Source organism: Anticarsia gemmatalis, chromosome 22 (genome assembly GCF_050436995.1).
Source record: "Anticarsia gemmatalis isolate Benzon Research Colony breed Stoneville strain chromosome 22, ilAntGemm2 primary, whole genome shotgun sequence".
Classification (NCBI taxonomy): Eukaryota; Metazoa; Arthropoda; class Insecta; order Lepidoptera; family Erebidae; genus Anticarsia; species Anticarsia gemmatalis.
This window is the reverse complement of record NC_134766.1, coordinates 5,767,060-5,789,917: the sequence shown is the minus strand read 5'-3', so window position 1 is coordinate 5,789,917 and position 22,858 is coordinate 5,767,060. Positions and strand designations below refer to the sequence as shown.

Sequence of the window (22,858 nt, the reverse complement as noted above, 5' to 3'; positions counted from 1 at the left end):
CTAACAAAAACATTGAATTATTTGATAGAAAATATTGTGACGAAATACAGTTATACAGGGTGTCCCAAAACTCAACGATAATCCGTGACAGGATGAAAGGCCAAGTCATACCGGTTCTAGGAAAAAAATAAAAAAATTCCATATCACTTAGTTCAGCAATAATAGACACTTTTCAAAAAAGTTGAAATTTCACACCCTTGGTCGCATTTTCAAGTCCTGTGATCACGAATGTCACAATTTCGCTGTGTTTTTTTGAATTTCGTGATCTTCATTAAATATGCTATTAATCGTAAAACAAATTAATGCACAAAACATTGTTAATTTAATAAAAAAAGTTAAGTTTTAGTGAGTCATGGTTCACAAAAATATCGTTAGTTAACTTTGACCCTTCATATTGAAAAAAAAATGTACTACACTACCCTTGGCAAGTTATTTCAAAAGTTGGCGCATTTAATCAAGATTTCAAAACTGTGCAACACTTGTCACTTTTCTTGCCATTAAAAATATTATTTTTATTTGAACGACGAGTATACTCGAAAATGGACGAACGCAGTGGTACAATTGTATGGCGTCCTCGTTCCCGCGATCTAAATCCAGTAGATATTTTTTACTGGGAATGCGTAAAAGAAAAACTCTATTCGAAATCAATACAAAATCTATCAGAACTTCGCCAGAAAATTGACACAGCGTCAGAGGTAATAAATGCAAGGAATTTTGCTTGACTGGTGCAAAGGTCTTTTGTAAGGCGTTGCAGAGCCTGTATTCGTGCCAGAGGAAAACAATTCGGAATTACTTTAGTTTAAGGAGAATAATTTAATAAGAACGATGGTTCGTTCATTCTTTTTTTTTTATTATCATTACCTATTATGTTTATTACATTAAATATTGGTTATGGACTGACTCAATTACATCTTTACTAAAAATAATTGCTTTCCTCTGGCACGAATACAGGCTCTGCAACGGCGTACAAAAGATCTTTGCACCAGTCAAGCAAAATTCCTTGCATTTATTTCTTCTGACGCTGTGTCAATTTTCTGGCGAAGTTCTGATAGATTTTGTATTGATTTTGAATAGACTTTTTATTTTATACATTCCCAGTAAAAAATATCTACTGGATTAAGATCGGGGGAACGAGGAGGCCATACAATTGTACCACTGCGTTCGTCCATTTTCGAGTATACTCGTCGTTCAAATAAAAATAATATTTTTAATGGCAAGAAAAGTGACAAGTGTTGCACAGTTTTGAAATCTTGATTAAATGCGCCAACTTTTGAAATAACTTGCCAAGGGTAGTGTAGTACATTTTTTTTTCAATATGAAGGGTCAAAGTTAACTAACGATATTTTTGTGAACCATGACTCACTAAAACTTAACTTTTTTTATTAAATTAACAATGTTTTGTGCATTAATTTGTTTTACGATTAATAGCATATTTAATGAAGATCACGAAATTCAAAAAAACACAGCGAAATTGTGACATTCGTGATCACAGGACTTGAAAATGCGACCAAGGGTGTGAAATTTCAACTTTTTTGAAAAGTGTCTATTATTGCTGAACTAAGTGATATGGAATTTTTTTATTTTTTTCCTAGAACCGGTATGACTTGGCCTTTCATCCTGTCACGGATTATCGTTGAGTTATGGGACACCCTGTATATATATGAAGTTGTAGTATATTTTTTGAAAAGTAAAGAATAAATTAAAACAAAGCTATATTTTGTAATCTTATACCTAGTAAATAAGCATGCACGTTGAAGTCGTTACAAAATTCTCTGTAACTCTCTGGTTTGTACTGAAATTGTACTAAACGTAATAAACTTATAGTAAAAATAACATTTGAAATTTTCAGCATATTCCAAAAAAGTTTCCTTTTGTTAATAAGTGTTAGAGGAATAATGATATACACTGAATCAATTTTACAACATTTAAAATGGTCGTGATCGAAGAACTTTTTTACGACAATCAATATACTTATAGTAAATAGGTAAGATTAGTTGGTGGAATATACAAATTACGTAAAACAAATTAAGAAAATCAAAAAGTATTTACCAAACAACATATATCTAGAAAGGTCTTTTAAAATACAATATCAGCACCATCCATAACGATAGAAAAGGTCTAACTTAACGATGGACAAATTACAAACATGATATGATATCAGCTCGCTTGTTAAAGAGAAAGCGTAAGGCAGTGAGGACAAAGCGAGCATGTCGTATCTGTAGATCGTATCACGGATCTTATATTAATGACATGAAACAATGCAGTAAGCGCCGCTTGTGCAGTCAGCGACTGCCTCCGTGGCGCAGTGGTTTAGGTCGCTACGCCACTACCACTGCAACGGGAGGTCGTGGGTTCGATTCCCACACGGGACAATTATTTGTGCGATCCACAAATAATTGTTTCGGGTCTGGTTGTGCTTTGTGTCCGTTTATGTTTGTAAAAGTCCCCGCGACACAAGAGCAATTCTTAGTGCGGGAGTTGTAATTTTTAAGAAAAAAAAAATATAAAAAATTCTGTAAGCACCGCTTGTACTTACTTCACTTACCCCCGGTTTCTGAGTACATTTAGTGGTAGTTTATCTATTCAATAGCGTTTAAACTCGTTTAAACAAAAAGAACGTTAATGTTAAATGTACCTCAGAAACCGGGGGTAAGAAAATACTTGTAGGTACTTATTTAAGGTTTTATAGTACTCAGAGAATACCTTTTCTGTCTTCGTAAAATTAGAAGTTCGACTTTTTTTCTTTTCAAAAGACAACTCCCGCATTAAGTACCTATTGCTCTTGTGTCGCGGGGACGTTTACAAACGTACAAACAACGGACACAAACTACAACCAGAACCGAAACTATTAGGTATTTGTGTATACAAACAACTATTTGTGGATCGCACAAATAAATTTTCCGTGTAAGAATCGAACCTGAGTTTCCAACGTAATGACAGTGGCGTAGCGACCACGGCGCCACAGAGGTCGGCAAAGGTTTTAAGAGTAATTTAGAGATTATTTTTCAGATTTTTGAAGACTACGTATGTTAAATAGCTTTCAAAATGTAGAATTATATTATTCAAAAGCTTGAACATAGCTAGCTTTAGGTTATTGCTGTCTTCTTAGTAATGTCTGTTCTTCTACGCTGTCTTGAACAAAAATCTTCAGTAGAGCAATTATAGCGTACCATTTATTGACAATGCAACGTAACTAGAGCATTTTTGAAGAAAAGTACTTTAAAGATCGTTCTTTCAGACATTTTACTCGACTAAACTAGGCATCCAAAAAAATCCAAAAACATATCTACGGAAAACTCCATTGTTTTATAAGAATTCAATGTTTCACCCAAATAGCTGTACAAAAATACCTTTTTTTATCCCAGAATCAATTAGGTTCGGTTTAATTCTCGCTCCAAAAACGTATCATGTACTTTACACCCTGAAAATTCCGAAGCTCATTTTCCTCTTAAACACGGAGCTTTTTAAAAGCTCACGAACACGTGTATGCGTACACACGAAAGTCACTGGTCACTACAAACTGGATGTGAAAGAGACAACGCTATAGATTCGCGAATAAGTGCGAGTGAGAGGAAGAGAGAGAATGTAGTATACGTTTGTATTTTAGATAAAAATGAATCGATGATAATCATCATCGTTATATTTTTTTTATTACTAAATATTTTCAAATCATTTTTGCTAAGTTGCCTATATGTTCTTAAGAAGCAATATTTGTGTAACTTCTAACCCCTTATTCATAAACAGACTATAAACCTATTTTAGTTAAACAACTACTATAATATGTTTTCTCTTTTTCATTTCGCTAAGGAGTGAAAGAAACAAAACACTTTATAAGCCTTTAATTTAGAGCTTGAATTTAGAGCTAAACTGAACTAAAACTAAGCTAACTAAATTAAAATGTAGACTTTTACATGGAAAATTGCAAGTCAAAGTTGTAATAGTCGAGAATTGACATGACATTGAATGAAGCTCGATACTATCGAAATTTTACATATTTTCTTAATTTGACTCCCAGCCGTCGCTTTTCCTGTTATATAATGATATATTGTGATTAATTAACGTCTTAATTACACAATTATGTAATTAATTTATCTTTATAAGATGAAGGTAATCGCAGATTTCCGCAGACATTAGTCTTGCTGTTAATTGCATTTTTATGAATAAAAGCATTTCATTTAGTTTCTTCAAAATATGATATTAAAAAACAAATTATGAATTTATCAATAAACCATTTAGTATGCGACATTTAAACATAAAAAAATATGGACGATCGGCATAACCAATCAATGTTATATTTACATAAGGAAACAATTAAGTTATTAAGGCGACAGTTCGATTAGCTGTTATTAAATGTTAATGTAAGTTGATCTGCATATTTGCGATGTTCTGTGGCACTCCCCGTCTTTATCACGTCTGGGAGGTGGAGGCGGCGGCGCGCGCGCACCACTCCATGTGATAGCCTCGAGCGACGCGCGCACCTCCACCACCGCGCACCGCTCACGTGGGCCCGCGACCCCACACTGAACATAACACGCGATTACATATACTATAATCGAATTTTTCAAATTTCGCATAAAGAATAGGAAGTGTCAAACCAGTGTTTTTTTTTGTTTTTTTTCTTCTTCGTGGACAGTGTCAACAGTGGGTTATGCCTTTTTAAAAATAAAGTTATTATCAACCGCATGGGAATACCATCAGACGTAATCACATATTGGTCGGGCAATTTCCTATACCATCAATAATAACGGGGCAAGTAAACAATAACATTATTTGATGTTAGAGCGAGACGCACGCATACAGAAGAGGGAGATAAATTCAAAATCATCGATCTAAGAAAATAGAATTCTCATACGAAATGTAATGTCGGTACAATGATCGTGTAAAAGTTCACGATAGTTACCCAACGCGGACTGTAACAATGCAATATTACCAGCGTATGTAGAACTTGTACAAATCGATTTTTGTATAGTTGTCGTGCTGAAATTAGAGGTCCAGAGAGAGTGGTCGGTTTATAGCGGTCATCTTGTGGTAGATAATGATCTGTCGATGATTTACGGCTGTTAAACCGACAATGGCACGAGATAACCCCCGGTGCGGCACAATGTGACCAATTAGAAACGACCAACATTCGCAACCATGACGAAAATGAACGGAATCAACCTGCCCGACATGACCGACAGAGATCTATCGGTCGACGATATATTTAACGAGAATATCAGCGTGAAAAGAAAAAAAATACAGATTGACTATGATACTAATAAAAAAAGTGAAGATTCGGAAATTAAATTTGTGAATAATAACAATGTGATTGATAAAATGGAATCGCCGCAGAATTTGAAGCGGAAATGCAAGAGTTATGATAATTATGATATTGATAAGATTGTACAATCAAATATGATAATTGGTAAAGAAGATAAGCATATGAGACAATTAGACAATGACATAGATTATAAGACAAACGGCCATCTTAATGGTGATATGAATGAGGTGTTACCTTTGGAGGATGGTAGCAACTTTTCTTTGAAAAATGGCGCTGATTTGCGGAGTGAGACTGATGTTAAAATGCTGAATAATAATGAAGGAGATTTTAATATGAATGGGGATGAGGAACATGGAAATGACGTAAGTAGTATACACACTTATAGTTTTTAGTTGGTTTTTCTCTACTACGCAGCTACGGTTGGACCCGAAGGAGTTGAAAAAAAATTTGCACCGGGTGTAAATTGCTATTGTCTTTTTTTTTGCAATTTATTAACAACTTGAAGATAATCACGAATAATACTATATTAGTTTTGAAAATTGCTTTAAATCTGGGACTTCATAAGCAGGCACATCTCCCATCTGGACCATAGAATCTACGTAAATATAAAATTCAAAAATAAAGCTCTAACAAGGCCAGCCGCACTAACTTATTTTCTTTCATCAAATCAAAACACTACAAACTTTCAAGGCTATATACAAATTATAAGAAAACCCTAAACAATTTACTATAAATTTCACTTAAACTACAATGTCTCAGTGTAAAACATAATAGCAAGTACACTTATCTATAGATCATACAAGACTTGCGCGGAGATCGAATCCCGACCCTTAACCTCGAGAGCTGGCCGATCTGCTACTACACCTACATACACAACACATTGTTATTTTAACGAACGGCCTCCGTGGCGCAGTGGTTAAGGTGGTCAGTGGTCGGTGGAGAGATCGTGGGTTCGATTCCGACAGGAAACAAATATTTGTGCGATCCACACATAGTTGTTTCGGGGCTGATTGTACTTTTGTTTGTTAAAGTCTCCGCGACACGAGAGAAATTCTTAGTGCCGGAGTGAATCTGATTATGATCATGAAACGGACTTATGATAGAAAGCTTACAATAAATTGATAGTACCTATTTGTTTCATAATTTAAGGTGACTTATAATAAAATAAAAAATAATCTTAAACCATAAAGGTCCCACTGAACAAGAGCCTCCTCTTGTAATTAGGGAGGAGTTAAGCCTTGAATCCATCACGCCGGCCAAGTGCGGGTCGAGGACTTTGCATACCTTCAAGAATTGTTCTAAACGACTCTTAGACGTGAAAAAAAAAATCTCTCCTATAAAATATATTTTTTTAAACATCTATCTTCATGAGAAATTTTACCAAAATCGACCTAGCATAACCGTGAAAGCGTAACAAGCAGATAAATTACAGATTCTATAGCCTTAAAATACCGAACGAATACTCCAATATACTAAACCGTAAAGAATTTGTCGTGAAGATATCATGTTGCGATAAGATGGCGGAATTCTTACAATACTTGTCTAATTCTACAATAGTACCCGTTAGTCGAGTACAATGGGGTTATAATGTGGAAATAATCGGTAACAGTGCGCTAAGGTATATCCTTTCTAATTGTCATGGATGATGATATGAGAATTATGTACTTCCGGCTGTAGAACTGTATTGAAAAGAGCTTTTCCGCCAACGAACGAACGAAAACGTAGTCGTTGTGGTAGATAGTGTATACGACTGTTGAGCTGACCACGAGGTCTAAGGTTCGATTCCTGAGACGAGCTAAATACTATTGGTTTTTCTATTCTTGTCGGATTTAAAATTATTTTCAATCATAGTCCGGAGCTTTTCTACTTGCCCAGTAGGGTATGTGGCAATAAGGTCACCTCCTATTACATTGGACATCATTGTTAGCGAAACATATATATGTAAGCATAAAACTTAAAAAGATGACAAATAATTGTTACAGAAGTAAATTAAATTTTAATACACATTAATGTAGTCAGTGTCTAGTAACTAGTCTAGGTTTTTGACAGAAGACGCTACAAAAAGGCGCGAAAATCTCAAAAAAAGTTAAAGATTTTTTTTATTAGCTTCGTGGCGATCCCGGCTTTATGCCTCTACGTTCGGAAACGCGTACAGGTTATAAACACGCATGCACTTGTCACCGTCATTCCTTCAATGTGGGTCACAAGGCAGGTTGCTGTTTATTACTTATTACGATTATACGCAAATGTCATTATTATTGTACAACCGCAGGTCAAAGTTTTGATATTAAATGTAAGGTTTATGACCCCGTTTAATTAGGTTTCTTTTTGCAAGAGCAATGTTTGGTAATATTTTATAAGGTAGAATGAATGTTTCGCAACATTGTTTCAGTCAATTTATTAAGTGTGTAAGAAAAAACATTCTGAAGATCTAATTCTGTAGATTTTGGTAATTGTGCTGGACTCTGCGCTTTGATAAAACTTTGTTTATTTAGGACTAGCTTAATTCCTTTCATCAGATAATTACTAGTACATATCTGTTCTTTTCTTATTTACCCCCAAGAATACGATTTTACACAAACAAAACTTACTACAAACAAACAAACTTACAAATCTATGGTCGGATTTTTATGTTTAATCATGCAGAAAAAAACAGGCAGTGCTATCGCAAACCAGCTTAAAAAAAACTTCGATTATGTTGGTACCACTGCAATCATCTACCAACTACAGTTAATGACATTAGGAAAAAAAAAGTTGACTGAGCACAGGTCAAAAGTCTAACAGCCTAATAAAGTGTGCACACCAGTAAGACTGGGACACTTGTAAGTACTTAACTGTTAGGCGTGAGAAAGATTGATTTGTGACTTCAGCTGTTTTATATTTTTGGTACTTTGTTTAACGCATCATCGAGTAATGAACTATGATTAAAATGTTGCTTTGCCCCCCAACGTTTTGAAGTAGTGACTGCCTCTGTGGTGCAGTGGTTTAGAGAGGTCGTGGGCTCAATCCCCACATGGAACAATTATTTGTGCGATCCACAAATAATTGTTTATTCCTATGATAAGATAAGAGAAGAATGGCAAGCAGGGCAGCAAGGGTTATGGAAGTAGTGAAAATGTTTTTTTTTAATCCATTTATTTAACTTATACAATTTAAAGCGAAGACGAAATTAAAAAGAAAAAGAGATGTACATACTATGTAGATATTACTTAGTTATCTTGCTCTTGTGTAAGAAGGAAGAGTCGACCCTCCCTTCTTTAGTACTATTTTAACAATAATACAGTACCACATGCACCTTGCAGAACCGATACCACAAATAGTTTCCGTGCGAACTTGTACTTACGATTACTTGCGCTACAAGTAGGCCAATACGTGATGACCACAACCTAAAGGTCATAGAGCTACCACTATACAGGCGGGTAGGGAACTATTAGTGAATTATAGGCTTGCGTTTAGTTAGATATTAAAGTTATTAATGACAGTTTGTCTCTTTTCTATTAATCATGAAAATGGTTTACAACATATAGAATTTCAAAAAAATCATGATTATTTGGCTAAAAACATTGAATTTCACACTGCAGGTTTCATTTTAGCATTGGGGAATTTTATCATATTCTACAATTAGTTATTGTTATGATTAACTCCTACTGTGATTGAAAGAGTCATGACTCTTTCTTAGTCTAGAAAGCAATCAATGGGACGGTCTAGTTACTATTGTTAATTTTTATTGATCAATTTTTTTATTGCGACGAAAAATCTCATTCAGCCATACGTAGAGTTAAAAGTTAACACTGCAGAGAATCGCCTAAAATTCCAAAGTTCAAAATTCGAATTCCAATTAAAACATCAAAGCCACTAGCCACTAGGCGCGAAATAGTCACGTCTCTAAAAAAAAAAAAAACTCGTATGATCAATTAGCGCGCATATTCCTACCAACTCAACTTGATATATTGTTTATAGTAGCATTGTGGGTTCTTCGACCTCTGGCCAATAAGTAAATGTGTCAAGCGTCAGTTGACGGTACAGTTTTTGCCGCCAACAAACCAGAATACAATGAGCTTTGTGGCCGAAACGCGATTCATATGTCCAACTTTAAATATAACTTTGTTTTATCGTGATTTCATTATGAAAACTGCTGTTTCTCCTAAATTAAAAAGTTAATTTTGATGGAATTTTAATTCTAAACTTTAAACAATGTATCTATGCATCATGGATCTCAACAGTACATTAAAAAAATAAAGTTACCATCACCATAGATAACCTATAAAAAACGTAATTGTTATAGCACAGATAAAAAACGTAATATATATTTTTTCAGCCAAATTGCATGCAGCTAACTTAAGCCCAACATGTTAATAAAAAACGTATCAATATACAATGGTTAGTCGACAAAAAATCTAGATCCAGACTGTCTGTCTAGTCTAGACGTTAATGATGTCATTATACTAATCGGAACGTTATAGATTCATCATCTACATTTCAATGTTTTTATAAACTTATTATCGGTATAATCAGCTAAAGTAATTGCAAATTAGGTGGGCCATTCTCTGATTGACAGGGTTTAATACCGACGAGGATAACGCCTTAATGCCTTTTTAGAAGGTAAAACGTTAAGGATGTAGGTACTTTTATGTTTAGTAGAAAACGCAATTCCCGGAGGAAAGACTTCTTGCAACCATCTATAAAATACATATGTCAAGACTCTTGCAGAATGAAACGTTTTTAATCCAATGTTACTTATTTATTGCCAAAAGATATATGTATCTTGATCTTCGATTGAAACTTTTTTTTTAAAATAACAAGGAAAAATATTTTTCCGTAGACTAAAAAAGAGACGAATAAATCTTTATTAAAAATGAATCGGTTTACAAATTGTAAACTGCCATATTAATGTTGTTTCGACTACTTTCGACTGTCTCCGTGGCGCAGTGGTTGCCACGCTGCTACGTGTCGTTTGATTCCCACACGGAACAATTATTTGTGCGAACCCCAAATAATTGTTTCGGGTCTGGTTGTACTTTGTGTCCGTTGTTTGTATGTTGGTAAAAGTCTCCGCGCCACAAGAGCAATTCTTAATGCGGGAGTTGTCTTTTTTAATAAAAGTTTTTAAATCATCTCTACCGTGAATCTTTACAACCGGCCAGTAAGCAAAGCTCTACTAAAGCTGGCCATAGAACATTGTACGCAGTTGTAAGACGCCCACGCACGCACGCCCCTACTCTGTAACTACGAGCGGTAGGTGCTGGCTGTTTGTTTTTGATACCTTATACTTGTTCATAAAAAAAAAAGTTGATGCATCTCGTCGTTTTAAAAAATGGAACTTTTTGCGTAGGCGCGAAAATAATTGTTAATATTAAACTCTAAAGGTTTGGCCACTTCTGATTATCTATTGGTTAGCGTATCAGGTGCAATTTTGACCCTTGTTTGTATATATTTGTTTTCAGTTCAACCTAGCTGTAATCCGACATACCTTACCCAACCATAAAACTGACTCTAGCCGCTCTAGGATTATATAACATATAAAATAATTTGAGGCTACACGTCAGAACTTATGATTTACGTTTAATTTTACGCTATAATATAAAGTTATCATTGCCACTGTCTCTACTACATATTTTCACTACATTTTAGAATTCAGTATTACAAATCGGTTCTTATTGACTTACTACAGTTAAAGTTACGGACTAATACAAACTTGAATACTTTAGGGCGCTATCTCTTAAAAGGATCTACGAAATGCACATAATATACCTCAATCATCAATATTTATTGCAAATCTAGCTCATACAAGTGCAGTTTTAGTACAAACAAGTGAAGTACCGTTATTTTCAGTTTTTACAAGCAAAAGTCGAAAACCGCAAGTTTCCAGACCCGTTGTCGGTACATTATAATTGAATATTTCGGTGATTACTTTTTGTAATTCATAAGTAATGATACTTTGATATAAGTGAGATGTGAATATATGAGCGGAGCAAATAAACGTAATGACTGTTTCTGATTGATGTTAAGACTTTATTAGTTGCTTTCTTGTTTTTGGTTGGATAAACTCGTATTTATGGTCTGTAAACAACTTTTTTTTGTTGTCTATGCTAAAATGACGTACATCTTATACTGCTAATGTTATAAATGCGAAAGTTTGTGAAGATGTTACTATTTCACGAAAAATGTAGTGAACGGATAAAAAGTGATTTTGGCTTGTTGGCAATTAGATAACAGTGGTTAAAGCCATGTAGAAGGCCTTTGGTGGTCTTAAACAACTTTGACACTAGGTTGACTGCCAACCATTTTGAATGAATGAATGAAACCTATATCAATTATTTAAGCAGTTTTTGCTCAAAAGAGTGACAAATAGACAAACATTTATCCATTTAAACCTTCTATTAGGATTGATAGTGGCCAGTTATTGGCATCGCAAATATAAATGCGGTGACTAAAAAGGTTGTGACTCAAAAAGATTGTATTTTTCTATAGAAACCAAGTAGGTAGTTATCAAAAGAGTTCTATGATTGATTACTGAACTAAAAAAACTGCTTATTTGTATTCCACACTACTTGAATTATTTGAAATATAATTCACTGTACATTAACAAATTACAAGCAAATATTTCATTATATGGACGATGAACTCATTTCCTATAGCACGACAACTTAGTAGAGAGCCTTGTGACGCACGAATAATCGTTTGGCGCAGTAGTTAACGTGGTCACCTCACCGGAATAACCATAGCGCCATGTATGGTGGGTTCGAATTCCACCCGGACCAAATATCGGTGTGATGAGCACGAGTATCTGTTTCTGATTGTCAATTTATCTGCATAAATACCTACCTATGTAATAAGGAGTATAAATATAAGTATGTTTATCTTTGTTTGGCTACCATAGTAGAAGCCCTGCTTAGTTTGGAATAAGACGAGAATTTTGGTCAAAAACTTCAGTATTAGTTACCATCTAAATTTCCTCGTTCATGCCAAGACTCTCAACTAATTTGTCGTATTACAAGTGACTCAATAATGAGAGAATTTCATTACGATTAGCTACTAGCTACTATAACAATAACATCCTAAGTTCCTTCAGAAAACATTACATATTGTTTTTTTCTCGCTTGACCAGTCCACAGATAAAGTAAAGAAGTATAAATATAGGCTGTAGAATGAATGCCGTCGCTCAAACGTCTATCTGTCAAACGATTGGGATCTTTGGCGCGCTTTTGAGGTTAGAAAAAAGTAAGCATTTTATTTTCGTTCGCAATTTATTGATAAATGCGTGATAAAAGATTACATACGGTTAGTTTTATTGTTATAAGAACTCGTTTCTTAAATAAACTATCTTTTAATCTTAATAAACTTTCAACTTTACTGCTTTAGCTTTTGGGTACAGTCGCATACCCAACATAGTTTTATGGGTAAGACTTAGACTGCTTCTATGGTCTCGCCGATAAGTAGGTACAACTGCTCGATTCCCGGGTGGAGTAAAGTGCTATTGTTATTTTCTAAAGTTCCAGGTATATGACAATAGGCTCACCCCGTGATATGGGACTTATTTTACCCATGTATTTTACATACTCCTGCCTGCACCTTCGGCGTTACCTAGGGCCTTACGACAGGCGTGATCTTATTATAAATGTATGCATATTATTAGCAGCAAATCTACGCAAATATCTATCCTTCGCAACCATAGCCGCAATTTATCACAAACAAACCTTATCGCATCCAAAATATACTCCGTACACCTTCATACATTATTTTCGCACATTACTTTTTACACCCAAACTCAATCACTCTATTCCAGTGGTTCCCAACCAGTGGTCCGTGGAAGCCCAAATATGGTCCGCAAAGCATTTTAAAATTTAAAATTTTCAGGATGATTATTACACTTTATTTTTAATATACTTCCTTAGTGGTCCCTGCTAACAATAATAATATAAAAATGGTCCCGGACTAAGAAAAGGTTGGGAACCCCTGATCTATTCTAATGCAAAAGTGCGATGTTGCGCAACAGTCGCGCGACGTTTGTCTCACTATTAGTTATTTATCGCCCACACGCTGTCCAGATACACACCATGCAATAGGTTAATTTCATTAAGAACACACTATTTTACGACCACGATTAATCAAAACGGACCAGTCTTTTTATAGACGTATAAAGTATACATACAATTGTTTTCTTATAATATTGTGGAGCTAACTCTTGGCCGTGGCTTCGTTCGCGTAAAGAGATAGGTGGTCAAAAGTATGTGTTTAAAAAGGTTATAAGCTACCAGTGTAACAAATTGTAGTTTTGTCGTGCAACAGTAAACAGACATACATACATCCTCACAAAATTTCGCATTTATAATTTTAGTAGGAAGACTAGTTCTCATGCCCGCGACTCCATCCGCGTGGACTATAAGTTAGGTATATGTCCTTACCTGCAAAATTCCAGTTCTCACCGGAAAAAATACGGAAATACTTTACGGGTATCAAACTATCTTTGTACAAAATTTCATCCAAATCTGGTCAGTGGTTTAGGCATGAAGAAGAAACAGACAAACGAACAAACAAAGTTACTTTCACATTTATAATATTAGTACCTAGGTATAATAAGTTTATGAACTCAAGAAGGATCATTTGAATTCATTATAAGTCATTATTTTGCTTGGAAATAATGAAATTATAATTCCTTTTGGTTTCGACTGTACAGTTAAGCGCAATTTACAAATTTATCTCATTATTACGTTTAAACATTTTGTAGGTCATTCGTTGGTTTGATTAAACTTTTAATTTCCGACTATAATGCCTTTAAAATTATCGTTTTATTTAAAAGTTACATAGAAAGGACAAAAATAAGATCAAAATTAGGGGTAGACTGCCTCGTAGCGCAGTGGTTTTGGTCGCCACGCCGCTACCATTGCGTCGGAAGGTCGTAGGTTCAATACTTAGAGGAGGAATTGTCTTTAAAAATAATAAAAAAAATTATTGTTCAATACATCACTCAAGCGCATTCAATGATTTAGGTCCTAAACGCAAAGCGCGACACTTACTACTCACTTAAAACCCAATATGTCTGCCAGAAGGCTGTCTGTCGTTCACGGCCTTATCATTTAAATTAGGACATTTAAGAGGATATATAAATAACTGTCATTAAACTGGGTGCATAAATGATTTCACATCACTAGTCAGTCGAGTTTGTTTTCTAAAAGTCATCAAGGATTTAATTAGACATTAAGATATCCTGTTTACAACACTAGTGGCAATTATTGCAATATTTTGGCAATAATTCGATGGGTCATTTGTATAATGTTGCCATATTTCGAAATGTCGTTTAGTTTATTAAGTGTTTTTTTTATAATTGCAATAATTATGGAACTAATGACCGGTTAAACGAGTGCATTCGTTTTTTAATTGTATGGTATGGTATTTAATTTAGTATTCTTATTTTCGGTGGTTTCTAATTGAATTAGATTATAGCACTGCCTTGTTTTATTTGTTTTAAACTCCTATTTATTAATCTGTTTATTGTTTGTTTTTTCATATTTAACAGAAAATATAACCAAAGATTTATTACAAGTACTCTACAATAAAACATGTATTTATTTACTATAATTTTATAGCAAGACGTAATAAAATCTAAATTTGGCTTACTCACTTACTAATGAACTCAAAAACAAACAACATTTCGTTCTACATAAACCGGTATATTTAATTTGTCACAATTACATATCCGTTCATCTATAAATTGCCAAATATGACATTAATTTCTCACAGTACAAATTGCATAACGGCCATATAATATGAGGGCATATAAATCACTGGCTGAATCTAATCGTGCCTTTGTCTATGGTGACAAGTTTTTTTTTATCTTTTTAATTGACACACGTCATGACGTAAATCATGTCACTTCCGTTTACAGTTTGAACTTAGAATGCGTGAAAGCGTGATAAGATTTTTTTTTAATTAGTATATTTTGTGTAAAGTTCGTAAATATTTAAATAAAGATTTGATTAATTGATAACTTGATTACAGAGGAATGTTCGGCAGTGGGCGATTACCGTAATGCCTGAAATTGAATAATATTTTCGTTGAAGTTGTACGGTTATAAACTTCAAGATATAATTATAATTGATCGTGATATCCTATTAGTAGGGCCTTTGCTTCATTTAGCAAGTTATTATTAGTTAATACGCAATAATATTTATTAGTCAGAATTATGTAAAACGCGTTAAGCTCAGAACCGCTGAACAGAACAACCTCTTTACAACAGCTCTAAAACATATAAAAACAAAAACTACTGGCCGATAAAGAAGTCTATAAAAAATATAAATTCAAATAACAGCTGAAAGACTGCTGCAACTTTTTTAAATCACGTAAACAGCTATACACTTTTTAACATAATAAAAAAGTATATCAATTTGTCGTTTCAGTGCTTCATATATCTTTAGTATCAAAGTGGTGACACCTCACACAAAATTTCGACAGTGGTTACGTATCATACATACAATATACAAGCCATACTCGTTTATACTTATAGAAAGTTGCTCCCAAATCAGCCTGCTTGTCAACATTACTCAACACACCGACCAAATTAAAAATACAGTTGAAAACTAAACTGATTTAGAAAAATCAACCGTATTACCTGTAAAATAAGAGTCATAGAGTGGTTTTTGAAGTGTATTTTCAACTTTGTCACATACACCTTTGATTGGGACACCAGTGGTTTTAGGTTAGGATTTGATTTGAATATAATATAGTGCACAATAAGATTGTAGACATTGATTAGATTTTTGATTTAATATTTGATTTATGTGGTACGATGACATCATGTAAATTGTAATATAATCTGTATGTGGGTTATTAAATTACTGTTTTTTTATTGGCTGAACGGTTTGACACTGGTAGCTGTGAAAAAGTTTCGCGCTTTTTGTCTTAGTGGAAGAAAGGCGTAAGGCGAAGTTATCTTACAATAATTTAAGCTTTTTTCAATGTGCGATGCGTCTTCACGTTTTCAGTAAAGGAAAATAGGGCATTTTCAGTTGCAAAATGAAAACGATTATTTAGTCAATACTTCTCTTGGATTATAATTATTTTCAGGATGCAACATAATGGTTTTATCGGAATGATATTTCTTAGAATAAAAAGCTCCTAGCTTGTGTCAATAAAGGAAAACGATGAATTATAAGTACGTACAATCAAACGTAGATCTAAGTGCAAGCTTTCAAACTACTACAACTATATCTCCACTTCTCTACAGTTTCAAAAGTACATAAATTTCAGCAGAGTTAGTTGCATTTTGAAAGCCTACTTATTGTTAAAGGTACTTATGGGCTGTATTTTACCATCAGTAATCGAATAAAATGTAGATCTAGTACAAGCTTACCAACTACTATTCAAATTACACACCTCCAGTTCTCCACATTGTCATAATCTTACAGTTTCAAAGCTACATAAATTTCAGCAGAGTTAGTTGCAATTTGAAAGCAATCTACATTGAGCTTCATAAATCTTCTTTCATACGTTATCCCAATTAGTTTAGGATCGACATGCAATTTACTGTGAGTGGTCGATCCTGTCTCAAACGGGAGCTCGGGGGAGCTGAGGGCAGCTTAATAAAACTAAAACGTTACGATTTTCAATAAAAACAACTGAAAAATATGACTGCGACGTCATTTTATCGCTGTCAAATTGCTAGCGAAATTGAAACTGAGGCGATTTTTCATAACAATCGACTATCAATGAACTATGAAAATGACATATCGACAAATTTTGTTTGAAAGAAAGCTCGTCCGTATTCTAAAATAACTTTTTTAGGCAAGTAATTTTAAACTGTCAAAAGCTCGCTATTCCGTAGAAAGAACTGCTTTGTTAAAATCATGCTACAGCGTTGGTGTCATAGGTAATCACAGTAAGTACTTTTTCAAAACAAAATAAGTAGTTAGTCTATCTAAGCGTGGTCGGCCATTGGTCCAGCAATGGCGTCGTACAAACAGCTGATCACAATGGGCGGGCGCGGGGAATCAATCACGCACTTCCAAGAACATAACGGTTGCATGCGCGCGCTTTTTACTTTCTTTATAGCGTTCCTTTTTCGAAATTTCGTAATTAAGACCTTTTTTGTGAACCGAAAAATATTTTGTTAAGCATTTTATTTCCACGGCCGTTGATTTACTAAGCTATTTTGATAATGCCGTGCCCTTTTTGGCGGGGGTATTTTAATTACATAATTTTAGACGGGTTTGGTCATACAGTATTAATATAATCTGTGAAATAACGGACTGTTTTGCTTTTCATTGAAAACATTGAGTACACGAATAATGTAACACATTTTTCCGGCGTGTTTCTTTTTTTAATTTCTCAAGAAATTCGTTTAATTAAGTCCAATGTTCATGATCTAGATTTATTAAAAGTATATTTGGTACATCCACGAGGCAAAAAGTAATTTCATATTCTATACTTTAGCGAATTAATGACATGAACATTGTAGTTTTTGCAAGCTATTCTAAGAAATATCTAAGTAACAAAATGATGTATTGAAAAACTTAGTTTTTTTTTCCTTAACCGTTACAAAGCGACGACATCATAGTACCGCGACACCTGTTACTTTCATACATTAGTCACCAGTACCGAGAAACAGAGAAATTAATCTCAGTGCGGCCTAAAAACTCAAAAACGCGAATGAAATCTACAAGACTGCACATTTCCCAACAGATTCTTTCAATTCATATTCGCATATATCCAGTATTTCGTAAAAAATACTGAACTATTCCAGATTTTTTTACAAAATGTATAAATCTTTCTCATGAATAGAAACAACGCTCTAGGCTCGCTCTTTTCAATCGCAACGCTCATTATTTTGTTTTTATTACAAACTTTTTATTTAAAAAGTCATAAGAGAACAAAATTCGAATTAGGGGGCATTAGGCAAATAGAATTCATATTTCCGGCCGAGAGGTTGGCAACATTCGGCACCCCGCCATCTAGCCTGAGGCGATATAGCCAATCGGCGTGCGTTCTTTATTCATAAACTACTTTTTTACAATACATTTTTATATTTGAAAAGGTTGGATAGTTACATTGTACTTATATTTAATTGGGCATTGATCATATTGTGACGAGTGCCTTCCTGGCACGTTTGTATTTAAATGGAATTACATTATTATTTTTAAATACGTATTTTAAAAGAGAGTCTATTATATGGGTATATTTAGTTCTGAAATGTTCACCTTTTGTATCGGTACAACGATGTAAAACAAGTAGAGTCGAAGTTAAAGATTTCGGAAGTTGTGATAGCCGGCCACTGACAGCCAGTTAAAGTCATCGGACAGTAAATACAAGAAGATTATTGCGACAGTCATTTATCCGATTTTTGGAGGGCATGTAAAAGTAATAATCTTAAAGGCCTAAATATAAGTTAAGGGATTTGAAAATAAAAAATAAAAGTAATATTTTCACATCTTTAATTATCAAAAATTATTCAGTTATTGATTTTGTTTTTAGTTTTGATTTGGAGTTAAAAAGAAACACTAGTAAGAAGCTTTAAAAATATGACGTCGTCTTCCTCCACATTCATATATGTTCTATAACAGTCAATTTATTAAGTTAGTTGTGTTAGTCGCCCGAGGGCACGAGGCAGGGCTCTACAACGGATATTGACGAAAGTCACTTTGAAAACCGTTTGATAAACAACTTGCGTTTTTATTTTGAAGTCGTTTTCCATCTAACGTAGAAACGCCTGAAACGACTATGCTTGCTTTCGTTTTCAAATATAAATTGCCTATTGCTTACTGAAAATACGAAAATCTAAAAATATTTCTGTAAATACGTAGTCAATCATGTTTGAGGTGAATAAACCAAAAATAGTAGTTGCAGGTGTAATATGACTTTATGCTTAATTTGAAGTTTTTAAAAGACTCCGCGCCACAAAGTTAACTCTTGCCGCGAGAGAATATCAACTGCATATAAAACAAGTCTCTTCTTTAAGCAAAAAAATCCAACAATATTTACTTATAATCATAATCGTAAACTACGCCATAAGTGGAATATTACTGGCAACACCAAGCATGTGAAACATCGTGACATGAATTTTAACACTTCTTATCGTATGGTTAGTGGTCAACCTAGTGTCAAAGTTGTTCAAGCCGCCCGAAGGCCTTTGACGTGGCTTAACGACTGTTATCTTAATTGACAACAACCGGGACCGACATTTACGAGCCCTCCGAAGCACGGAGACGCCCAGCTCAAATTCAACTGCGGTCACCCATCAATAGAATGACCGCGCCAAGCTTGCTTAACCCACAGATCGTTTACCGCAACTGGCTTAAAAATTTCATATTTTTCATAATATTCTCTGAAGTAGAACAAACAACGCATTAGCAATAAAAGAGCAATAGCTGTAGCACTTTGTAATGACTAGTTACCAAGTTAAGTTTTTTATGTGTAACAGAAATATATGGTTTAAATTGTTTTAAACACATTAGTACATAAGGTTGGTACAGTCGGGTGCAGATACGCACAGTTCCGTACAGTTGGGTACAGTTGTGTACAGTTGGGTACACTCGAGTGATCACCAATCGCGAACTCGTACCTACCTACTAATTAGACGCCTCGGGTGGGGCGGACGGTACTATGAGTTTTCACAGTTTTCACGTGAAATACTATCGAGATACTGTACTTTTCTGATAATAGAAATGTGAGTCATTTAGTTTGTAATGATTTCACAGCGAAATTGATGAAGGAATTTGATGAAATTCAACACAGATGTTTCCCCAGGAGGACACAATAATTTAAGAACAAGCCATTAGAGATTGAAGGAATGAACTTTTTAAGCTTATAAGTGCCGCGCGTGTCTGAAACTAAAAACTAATAAAATAAAATTAACTTTAAGAAACTTTAGCATAATAATAATAATGTTTATTTTGTCATTTAGCTAATTAGCTATCCAACATGACAACACGATCAATAAAAATCTATTCCAAAAAGTTTTACAAATTACATAAACAAAATGTCGTATAAACTATCTCAGGCCTGTTTGATTAGGTATTTACGAAATGTTCTAGTTTTAAAGACTTACTTTTACTCCATAATTAGAATACTTGATCAATATTTTTTAGAAAATTGTATATTTTGTTGCCTAACTACATTAGTCGATAAAAAGAGAGAGTTAGACTGGATATTACTTAAATGAATATACGATTACGTTAAGATTTATTAGATCATATTTATAAGGAAATAACTAAAATAGAGATTAACTTTTGCGTAATTTAAGGTTCTATTTTTCTTTCTTCATATTTATTCATATATTAGCTGATCTGCGCAGCTGTGCTCACGTATTTTTGTGTGTGTTTTTTTTCTCCATAAAAACCGTCCCCATGGACAATTTTACAATAACAATAACTCGAATTGGTAGAGCCGTAGTTGAGCTTTGGGCTTAGCAACACATTCGGCGATTCATATTTACCTTATTTTCTTCACTTCACTTTATATATTTTTCTTTCTCGAACACAACTCGACTGTAACGTGGCCAATAGTAACAATTTAATAATAAAAAGGGTCACATAAATCGAATATCAATCGTAAGGTCGCGAACACATGGTTACCCCGAGGGCGGAACGCCCGCCCTCCGGCAGTCTGTGCCGAGCACGCGACGCGCGCGATCGTAAACACAGCTTTACGATTTTTACCGATACCTACAAACTCCGATTAATCGATTATTGTGATATAAACTCATAATACCATTGATTTAAAATATTTTTCAATCAATTCTCATTATATTAATTACATCGTTTGGTTAATTAAAATATCGTAAGCGTAGTTAGTATAACTAAAACGTAATGCCAATTTATACGTATTTACCGTTATGTATCGTTAAAAAACATTCATCAACTACTAGTTTCTCTATTTAACAATAATTATTTTACTCGCCGTGCTGAATTGGTTTAATCGATTTTATTCGCAAACGATATTAAAATTTAGTGATGGGCACGAGCGCGTATCGGTAATTAGTCGATAAACTTTATTGACTAAAATTAATTACTTGTACTAAATAAAAAATATATGTGGTTATTAAAATAATTCATTATTAATAGCACGCTTGTGAAGTAGATTAACTGTAATAGTTTTTGATCGTTTAGTAACAGTCATTGTATCGGCAGCGCGGCATTGTTTATCTTTTGTTTTTACTTTCGCAATGGCCGCCGACGGATTGATTAATATGTTTCATTAAAATATCATTAGTCACAGTTTTTATCTAGATACAATTTAATGACTGACGTTGAATTGCCTATCCAGGTGTTCAAATCAGTTTTAGAACGGGGCCTAGTTTTCAAACGTAATTTAAACACCGCGGTAATAAAATAGTGACGTACTAAACATGATTCAAGTAGCTAGTACCTTGTACTATGTTGTTTAAATTTTCTAACAAACAGTTACGAAGGTGTACTATTACATGTTGATTGCATCTCGTTTCAACTTAATAGGATAGCGCGTCATCTCTATCGATATAAATCCACCACTTTGTAATAAATAAAAAAACCATCCAGTAGTCGGCATTCGGTCATCGAGCCGGCGCGCAAGGCAGCAATTTAAAAAGCAATCACTAACCGATTGTAGTCGGAATCGCCCGCCTTTTAAGGGACCGGTAATTATCGATACTCGAACATTTACATATCGCTTTTTTAAACATTCGCTTTCACTTCACTAGTACGACAATTAATCGTTTCTAGCTGCGTATCGTCTAATTTTATAATTAACGTTAATCCGACAGTAATCGTGATTTAAATCTGTTTGCGAATGTATTTCATTAGTTTATTAATTAGCGGTTTCGCAAATGTGTAAACGGGCCATCTGCTGGCAAAAAATCGCGTAATCGATTCACACGGTGAAGACTCGCGACTCGACTAACATCATCGTAAACATCCCATCTCTAGTGCCATTTAAAAACTCAAAATTAAAAAATAAATGTTCTTTAAAAAAAAATTACATGCATTCGTTCAGAAACGTTAAAGTGTCAAACAGTTTTTACAAAAGAAAAGTTTTTATTGTGAAGTGTTATAAAAGTTGTGGCGCTGGCGTACGTGGACTTATCCAGTGTGATCGAGGTGCAGGTAATGATTAAAAAACATTATTAAAATTTACAAAAACATTCTCTCCGGCGGGGAATCGAACCCCGGTCTCCCGCGTGACAGGCGGGGATACTGACCACTATACTACCGAAGACTTACTTATAATTAGCGAAATTTACATTCTGTTATCGAAAATGGTATTGATAATGCGCAAATTGTGTTCTTTAATACATAATTAATCTTTATGATAAAACAAATACGTCATTCGTTATCAATACAGTTTTAGCAAACATATTGAGTAAATTCTTTTATACTTCGTAGAGTGAACATATGATACATGCTCACTCTGAGCAGTGAGCATGTATCATACAAAGTAAACTTTATCATAAATACCTTTAATCTGGTGTAAAGTAAAAAAAGTAGCTCGTAACGCATATTAACTATCTCATAACCAAGTTTCGTCCAAATCTGTTCATCAGTTTATTAGTAAAAGCATAACATACAGAATATTTTTTGCACTTTAAAATATTAGTACTATTGTATGAACAGTCTTCGCTTGTTGCCATCT

The 22,858-nt window shown here is 34.2% G+C and overlaps 1 protein-coding gene and 1 non-coding gene across 4 annotated transcripts in view; one reads left to right on the top strand and one right to left on the bottom strand.

Moving 5' to 3' along the window:
* The window catches only part of TfAP-2 (transcription factor AP-2), a 64,813-nt gene that overhangs the window by 18,545 nt on the left and 23,410 nt on the right, over positions 1 to 22,858 (top strand). The window contains exon 1 of one of the 3 annotated variants that reach the window (XM_076129541.1): positions 4,377 to 5,622. The exons of the other annotated variants lie outside the window; for them this stretch is intronic. Within the exon in view, the coding sequence (XP_075985656.1) occupies positions 5,137 to 5,622 (486 nt within the window). The 5' untranslated portion in view covers positions 4,377 to 5,136. Of the gene's footprint in view, positions 1 to 4,376; positions 5,623 to 22,858 lie in introns of those variants that run through there. 3 annotated transcript variants of the gene reach the window in all.
* TRNAD-GUC (transfer RNA aspartic acid (anticodon GUC)) lies at positions 22,373 to 22,444 on the bottom strand. The gene has a single exon. It is a non-coding gene; the product is annotated as a tRNA-Asp (tRNA).